The 9,111-nt window shown below is 40.1% G+C and overlaps 1 protein-coding gene across 1 annotated transcript; it reads left to right on the forward strand.

Annotated features, from left to right (window-relative positions):
- Positions 1-3,155: 3,155 nt before the first annotated feature.
- On the forward strand, positions 3,156-3,895 carry LOC309869137 (chromobox protein homolog 3). Its single transcript, XM_082739688.1, has one exon. It carries the CDS (start codon positions 3,241-3,243, stop codon positions 3,790-3,792), a length of 552 nt encoding a protein of 183 aa, XP_082595814.1. The 5' UTR covers positions 3,156-3,240; the 3' UTR covers positions 3,793-3,895.
- The last annotated feature ends 5,216 nt before the right edge of the window (positions 3,896-9,111 follow it).

Below are 9,111 nucleotides of genomic sequence, written 5' to 3' on the forward strand. Positions count from 1 at the left end.
ACCCATCAGTAGCACAGATGGAAATCTTACTACCTTCAAAAGAAATTACTATTAATTTTCAAACTTGGGATGAGAACTTTTAAAAGTCTGAATTCTTCTTCTAGTCCCTTGTCTCCTATCTTTTATTACCACACTTCAAGAAGGCAGTTTACAAGAAACTCCCAACTAAACCATCCCTAGGAACAAAATAGAAACTCTCAGGGTATTTAGGAAAATAGGAGTGTAATTACAATGATGAGGGAATCCTCACATTTCCATATTTGTGAATGAAAATTAGGAATGGAAAGTACAGCAATTATTGCTCACAGCCTCCAAAAGCACGAGGCTACAGAAGACAAGAAAATGCATGGAGAGGAGGCAAATTTGCAAAGACTCTCTGCTATGCATCCTGTGAATCTTATGAATTAAGAAATCCAAGGAGATTTGACTCCTTCCTCCAGAATTACAGCTTAAAGATTAAAAAAATGCTTTGCGTAGACATTAAAAAGGATAGGAACAATCTGGAATGTATTCAGAAGAGAACTACCAAGAGGGTCAAGGAACTCAGAACACATAGGAATAGATATGATGTGAACTGGAGATTTTTACTGCTCTAAGAAGTGGGAAAGATTTGTTCCACTGATTGCAGGAGGAGATTGGCCAAAGGGCAATTATAATTACTTCAAATTGCAGTAGTCTTATAGAAGTTAAGCCCAAGTGAAAAAACTACTACTTTTCTTTCTCATGAACATTAGAAAAACAAAGCCATTATGCTTTTCTTTTACAATCTAACTTGAATAGGAAAGTACGGAAACTGTGAATGTTGCTAAGCCTAAGGAAGTTTCTTTTCTCAGGCAATGTCAGTCTTAAACTGATGCAGCGAATTACTCACCCTCACTGTGGGGGGGGGCAGACAGATGTAAGGTGGCCCCCACACAATCACTGCCTCTCCCCTTGAGCAGGAGCTGGACCTTAGTTCTAACCAACAGATCACAGCAAAAGTGACGGGACATATGTGATTAGATGTACATGATTACATAAGACTAACATCTGCGGGGTGCCTGCGTGACTCAGTTGGTTAAGCATCTGCCTTCAGCTCGGGTCATGATCCCAGGGTCCTGGGATTGAGTCCCACATCAGGCTCCCTGCTCAGCAGGGGAGCCTGTTTCTCCTTCTGCCTGCTTGTGCTCTCTCTCTCTCTGACAAATAAATAAACTCTTTAAAAGAAAGAAAAGAAATGCAAAGCCAATGCTCAAGTACTTTGAAGAGTGAATGAGTATGCAGTAAGAAACTTAAGAAATGTAGTTGACAGAGGAATAATCTAAAAAAATTTGGCATTTTTCACACCAATTAATTCAGGATGGAACAAAAATTTAGTATAGATAATAAAACTAGAAATGTAGTAAGCAAAATCACAGAGGTATTTTTATTATCTTGTAGAAGTCATTCTAAGAATGTCAGGAAAACCAGGAATTATAAAACTAAAGAAGTTTACATTATAAAATAATAACTTTTATAAAGTAAAAAATAGTAAGAATAAAAGACTAATAACAAAGTCATCAAAAATTTGCAACACAAGACAAAGAAATAGTGTCCTCAATATACATAACTCTTAAAAATCATTAAGATTCCATATTATGCAAAACTATATAGCCATTAAAAAGAATACAAATCTGGGGGTGCCTGGGTGGCTCAGTGAGTTAAGCCTCTGCCTTCGGCTCAGGTCATGATCTCCGGGTGCTGGGATCAAGTCCCACATCAGGCTCTCTGCTCAGCGGGAGCCTGCTTCCTCTTCTCTCTCTGCCTGCCTCTCTGCCTACTTGTGATCTCTCTCTCTCTCTCTGTCAAATAAATAAATAAATAATCTTAAAAAAAAAAAAAAAGAATACAAATCTGTATATTTGTCTTCTACGAATGCTCGAATGCTCTTATTATTAAGTAAAAGAAGCAGTTACAAAGCAGCAGAGTGTGACCTCATTTATGTAAAGCTGTACATATTTGTGTATATCCCTATATAAATATGGACAGATAACTGTCAGGAAGTAAATCTGGTTAAATCTTAACAGTAGTCATTTTTTGGTGGAGGGTCATTTTTCATTTATTCTTAATATTTTTCTTAAACAAATGTGCATGTACCATTTTTAATGTTTTTAAAATTTTTATAAAGATTTGGGGTCCCTGGGTCACTCAGTCATTAAGTGTCTGCCTTCAGCTCAGGTCATGATCTCAGAGCCCCAGGATCCAGCCCTCCATCTGGCTCCCTGCTCAGTGGGAAGCCTGCTTCTCCCTCTCCCACTCCTCCTGCTTGTGTTCCCTCTCTCGCTCTCCCTGTGTGTCAAATGAATAAATAAAATCTTTAAAAATAATAACAAAATAAAATTTTTTAAAGACTTTATTTGTTTGTTTATTGGAGAGAGAGGAGTGGGGAGGAGCATAGAGAAAGGGACAAGCAGACTCCATGCCAAGGGCAGAGCCCAGTGCAGGGCTTGATCTCATGACCCTGATATCATGCATGGCCTGAGCCATAATCAAGAGTCAGACACTTAACTGAGCCACCCAGGTACCTCTGTGCTATTAGGGAAAAAAAAGCACAAAAAACAAAAATAAAAAATGAAAAACGGAAATACATTTTCTTCAAAACATTTTTGGAAGTACTAGTGCAAAAATCTATATTTGGCAGAGAAGTTAAACAGAAAACATTTAGTGAAAAAACACCAATGTGAAAGACACTGAAAGGAAAACAAGTTCATGGATGGGATCAATAGCAGTATGTTGTAGTCATTTCTGGAGACTATATTATCTCAGGGAGAATGCTCCTGAGATCACCTCTGTCACTGGTAATTTACAAGCAAAAGGGAGAAAAGCAGACTAGACATGTTTTAAAATAGCTTGGGGGAAAGTATGGGAATCAATTATTTTTTTTAAGATAGATTTATTTATTTATTTTCCAGAGAGAGAGAGAGGGAGAGAGAGAGCACAGGCAGGGGAGCGACAGGCAGAGGCAGAGGGAGAAGCAGGCTCCCAGCTAAGCAAGCAGCCCAATGGGAGCTCGATCCCAGGACCCTGGGATCATGACCTGAGCCAAAGGCAGATGTTTAACCAACTGAGCCACCCAAGTATCCCAGCAATTTTGTGTGTGTGTGTTTTTTTTTTGTTGTTTTTTGTTGTTGTTTAAGATTTTATTTATTTAGACGCCGCAGACCCGGGACCCGGAGCAGCTCGGAGGCGGTGAATAATAGCTCTTCAAGTCTGCAATAAAAAATGGCCTCCAATAAAACTACATTGCAAAAAATGGGAAAGAAACAGAATGGAAAGAGTAAAAAAGTAGAAGAGGCAGAGCCTGAAGAATTTGTGGTGGAAAAAGTACTGGACCGACGTGTAGTGAATGGGAAGGTGGAGTATTTCCTGAAGTGGAAGGGTTTTACAGATGCTGACAATACTTGGGAGCCTGAAGAAAATCTAGATTGTCCAGAGTTAATTGAAGCATTTCTTAACTCTCAAAAAGCTGGTAAAGAAAAAGATGGTACAAAAAGAAAATCTTTATCTGACAGTGAATCTGATGATAGCAAATCAAAGAAGAAAAGAGATGCTGCTGATAAACCAAGAGGCTTTGCCAGAGGTCTTGATCCTGAACGAATAATTGGTGCCACAGACAGCAGTGGAGAGTTAATGTTTCTCATGAAATGGAAAGATTCAGATGAGGCAGACTTGGTGCTGGCAAAAGAGGCAAACATGAAGTGTCCTCAAATTGTAATTGCTTTTTATGAAGAGAGACTAACTTGGCATTCTTGTCCAGAAGATGAAGCTCAATAATTGTTTGCATTGCTTTTTATATATATTTATATATATATATAAAATCTGGGTCTTTGTTTTTTGATTTATTAGTGTGAAGAAATAACATTCTAATGAAAATCAAGTTTGATATGTTTGTTTTGAAGTAGTATTGGGGGAGTTGTTGGGGTTTTTGCATCTATAGCACTGGTTACTTTAAACAAATAAAAGCTTTCTGTAGTTGCTTCCTTTATCGGAAAAGAAAAAAAAAAAAAAAAAAAAGATTTTATTTATTTATTTGACAGAGAGAGATCACAAGTAGTCAGAGAGGCAGGCAGAAGAGAGAGGAGGAAGCAGGCTCCCTGCTGAGCAGAAAGCCCAATGCATGGCTCTATCCCAGGACCCTGGGATCACAGACCCGAGCCGAAGGCAGAGGCTTAACCCACTGAGCCACCAAGGCGCCCCTCCAAGCAATTTTAATTATGATTCTAAGAAGTATAAAAGGAAAACAATAGAATGTTCTATTAAGTTCTGTTCAAATTAATGATCTTGTCATACTAGATGGGTGAATACACTGGCATAGGTGGGAGACACACACATGAAAATATGTGAACTATTCTTATGATACACAGCCCTTAAAAATAATTAAGACTCCCTACAATGCATTTAGAAATGTGGTTCTGAACCTTTGGCTGCATTATTAAAATCACCTGGAAACTTTTTTTTTTTTTTTTTTTAATCCTAATGCTTGAGTTTAGAAAAGGCAAAGCTATGGAGACATTAAGTAGACTGGCGGCTGCTGGGAGTTGGGAGTGGAAATGGGATGACTTTGAAGAGGCATGAAGCTTCTTTTCGGGGTAATGGAAACATTCTAAAGTTAGACTATGGTGATGGCTGCATAATACTGTAAATTTATTAAGAGTCTTTGACTTATATAAAATAAGTGAATTTCATGGTATTCTATCTCAAAGAATCTGTTCCAAAAAATACTGGCACCTGGGTTCTACTCTAAGACACTTTGTCAGAGAGAGAGTGAGTGAGAGCGAGCACAGGCAGACAGAGTGGAAGGAAGAGTCAGAGGGAGAAGCAGGCTCCCCACTGAGCAAGGAGCCTGATGTGGGACTCGATCCCAGGATGCTGGGATCATGACCTGAGCCGAAAGCAGCTGCTTAACCAACTGAGCCACCCAGGCGTCCCTACTCTAAGACACTTTGATTCAACTGATTTGGGGGTGGGAGAGGCAGGGATGGATTTCTAAAGCTCTACGGAATATTCCAGTGTGCTACCAGGGCTGAGAACCACCAACTCAGTTCTAGGAGACCACCTTAGAGAATTATTTTCCTGTTACCAAGGCCAGATTCTTTGAGATAGGGAACAGACAGAGCTTCGGACCACCTCTGGTTTCCAGTGTACGTGTCCAACTGTGCAAAAGGAATGTTAGTCGTATCGATCATGAAGTCCACTGTGTTGGGGTGACACTACATATCCAGTTTCACCTTTAGAATTGTAGCTTGAAAGCTAAAAGGATGCTCTGAATATATATTTAAGATGGATACGACGTCGGACTTCGTTCAGATAAATCCAGTGAGTTTGAGTTTGAAGAGACTCAAAGTCATAGCACATGAGAAAGAATTAATATTAAGCCAGAAGATTGATGGTGAGGGGTGGGGAGGTAAAAATAACGGTCATTGTCAAATATTTAAATGCTGCCAAAACAGAGACAGTCAGACTAGTTTTTCATGTCCTTAAAGGAATCAGGATTAAAGTATGAGGCTACAGGAAGATGGATTTTAGTTCTTTATAAGGAAGATCTTTTAAAGATTCTTTTTTTTTTTTTAAAGATTTTATTCATTTATTTGACAGAAAGAGAGAGACAGCAAGAGAGGGAACACAAGCAGCGGGAGTCGGAGAGGGAGAAGCAGGCTTCCAGGGAGCCCGATGTGGGGCTCGAATCCAGGATCCTGGGATCATGACCTGAGCCGAAAGCAGCTGCTTCACGACTGAGCCACCCAGGCGCCCCTATAAGGAAAATCTTTACAATAAACTTGTTCTAAGCATTGTGCTAGAAGCTGGAGATATAAATATAGTGACTATGATGCAGTTTAATGGTTCTCGAATTTTGGCAAACATCGCAACAAACTGGAGGGCTTGTTAAGATGCAGGTTTTGGGCCCTGCCCCCAGGGTTTTGATTCAAAATGTCTGGGGCAGGGCCCAAGAATGTGCATTTCTTTTTTTTTATTTTTATTTATTTATTTTTTATAAAGATTTTTTTTTTAATTGACAGAGAGAGATCACAAGTAGGCAGAGAGGCAGGCAGAGAGAGAGAGAGAAGGAAGCAGGCTCCCTGCTGAGCAGAGAGCCTGATGCAGGACTCGATCCCAGGACCCTGAGATCATGACCTGAGCCGAAGGCAGCGGCTTAACCCACTGAGCCACCCAGGCGCCCAAGAATGTGGATTTCTAAGCACATTCCCAAGTGTTGCTGATACTGCTGGTTCAGAGACCACACTTTGTGAACCACTGTATAATCTAAAATGCTATCAGCTCCATGAAAGGACACCTAAATCAGATTAGGAGGAAAGGATTAATCTGAAGACTTCTCAAAAGAGTTTTGGGGATGAGCTGAATTTCAAAGAATGAGGACTTTTCAAAAGACAACCATAGGCCCAACATGGAGTCACTTGTGTCAGGCCAAATCACCGAACTGGGACTTAATACCTAATCTAATGCAGTTTCAGCCTCCCTCAGAGTAGTAGTCATAATCAGTCAGTTAGGAGTTTTCTGGTGAGCATCAGTGAAGTAATCTGTCACATGTGTCCTCTCTATCCCCCCCTCCCCAATAGAAGATATGGTAGTCAGCTTGAGACCTCCTGATCCTCCCCCTAAGGGAAACTGTTTGACCTTCTCTGAAATGCTTTTTTTTTTTTTCTAATAACATCATTGCCCCACCCTCCTTCCCATAAAAAAATTTCCATTTTGTACAGGTCCTCAGAGCTTCCCTCTTAACTTGGCTAGATAGGATGCTGTCCTCATGAATCATTTAATAAGCCAATCACATCTTCATATTTACTCAGTTGAATTTTTGTTCTTTAATGGGAGGCAATGTGGATGAGGGCATGGCAACTCAAACATAGAGTTCGGTATACTGAGAGATAACAATATATACGGAGGATCAAAGGCACGAAACAACATTCACTCAAGTCATTTATTGAATGCTTGCCATATGCGGGGGGTTCTTCTAGTTGGTGGGTACAAAGAGATGAAGGAAACAAAGAGATGAGTTCTGGCCTCACAGAACTCATAAGCAAATATAATACATATTGCCAAGTCCCATAAGGGAGTAGAACAAGCTGTTGTGAGAACAAAGGGCACCTGAAAAGGTAGCGTTTAAACTTGTATCTTGAGAATGAGAGCTAGAAGAGCATTCCAGAAAAGGCTTAGGAAACCAACATCTGTGTCTGAAGCAGTGACTTAGGGTGTGTGGGGAAAGAGATGAACTTAGAAAGGCAAATGGGCAGATTCCATAGGACAATGTAGGTTCTTTTTTAGTTTTGTTTGTTTTTTTCATGGGACAATGTGTTGAACTGACTGGCTCTTTAGATAATTCATTCTAGTAATTTGCAAGATTAATCTAGCTTGACCAGACTAAAGCCTAGTGCAGAAATCCAGGTGAAAATGGAGGAGAGCTTGAGTTAATGCATCACAATGGGAACAGAGGAGATAATTGCATACAGGAAGGGAGGGGTCAGAAAGAATATAGGATGGTTTACAGAATTTTGGCTTGGGCACGGAGCTATTCTTTTGGAGGGAGTAAAGAGAAACTGATTCGGGGGTGGGAAGAGAAGTTTGATTTTTGACACAATGAGTTTAAAGTGATTGAAATAATACAAATAGAAATGCTTACCAGACAGTTAAGGAGCAAAAGAAGGCAAGCATGGGCGATACTGATTTGGGAAAAATCCAAATAAAAGTAGTAAGGGGTAGTAAGGGGTAACTGGAAGTGAACTAGGGCATCCGAAAGGGGTATACAGAGAAGAGCCTCTGATGAAACTACTTTAAGATGTTGATGATATAGGTGACTAGGGAGACTCAGAGCTCTCCTTAGCTTTAATTTGCTCAAATAGGTGTTAGGAGGGTAGGCCTCTGCTGAGGGAGGATGTGGTGGGTGGAGATTTGACCTCAGTGAAAGTTGGAAGTAGTCTTTAAAAATGGAAGGGTTGCTGGACCACTGGAGCTTTAAGAGCCCACCTACGTGAGTCCATTTGTGGTGCTACCAATCAGTGGTGTGTACTCGGTAGTATTCAGCAGCCCATAAGGGCAAAGTCAGATGGCTGAAATGATCCAGAAATCGGTTCTACAGGGCCAGAGTGATGGGGAAACACCATGAGAAGACAGGCCACGCAGCCTAGGCTAAATGGAGAAGATAGAGGGTGGGATATTCAAAATAGTCTGAATATTCCCTCATCAGAGTGAACTGAAGATTGGAAAGGGAAGAGCGACTGGGGTTTCTCAAGGTCATAGAGTAAATATACTGAGAGGAAGAGATCAAAGGACAAGATGTTAAAAATCAGACTAGTATGATTAAGATCCTAGACATTAACATTTCAGAAGTAAGGCTTTTAAAATTGTTTTATTTATTTTTAGAGAGAGGGAGAGAGAAAGAGGGAAGTGGGTGGAGGTGAAGGAGGGGGGATGGGAAAGAATCTTAAGCAGACTTCACAGCCAGCATGGAGCCCAATGTAGGATTCGATCTCAGAAACCTGAGATCACGACCTGAAGGGAAATGAAGAGTCAGATGTTTAACTGACTGGGCTACCCAGGTGCCCCCAAAAAGAAATTTTTGAGTCCAACATATGGCCTTAGAATTTGTTTGCTAAATGGAGTGAAAATGATTATTGGAGATGGAGGTCCAGAAACGGTGAAGTCATCAATGATACTGCCCCGAATAACGGTAGGAATGAAGGCAGAGAGGCACATGAACCATCGAAGTCCTCCATAAATGTGGAAGAATAACCAGTGATGACAGTAATGAGGATAGATGGTGGTGCAGCTGAATATCAGAGGCCTCAATGTGTGGCACTGGCAATCAGTAACAGCATAAGCACAACAGCCCTATAACCTATCAGTTCACACCTTGTAGTAGTAAAGTGAGAAAATGAGCACCCTCAACTTGAAATAGCCCTAAGGAAATGTGGCTGAGAGCCAAGTTCCACTTAATGAAAAAGTAGGGAAGTTCACAAAAGAATAGGGAAACCAGAGTCTCAATTTTATTTATATATATATATATATATATATATATATATATATATATATTTCTATATAAAATATCTATATAATATATATATTAAAATCTCCATTTAT

This window comes from Mustela nivalis (genome assembly GCF_964662115.1).
Source record: "Mustela nivalis genome assembly, chromosome: 7".
Taxonomy (NCBI): domain Eukaryota; kingdom Metazoa; phylum Chordata; class Mammalia; order Carnivora; family Mustelidae; genus Mustela; species Mustela nivalis.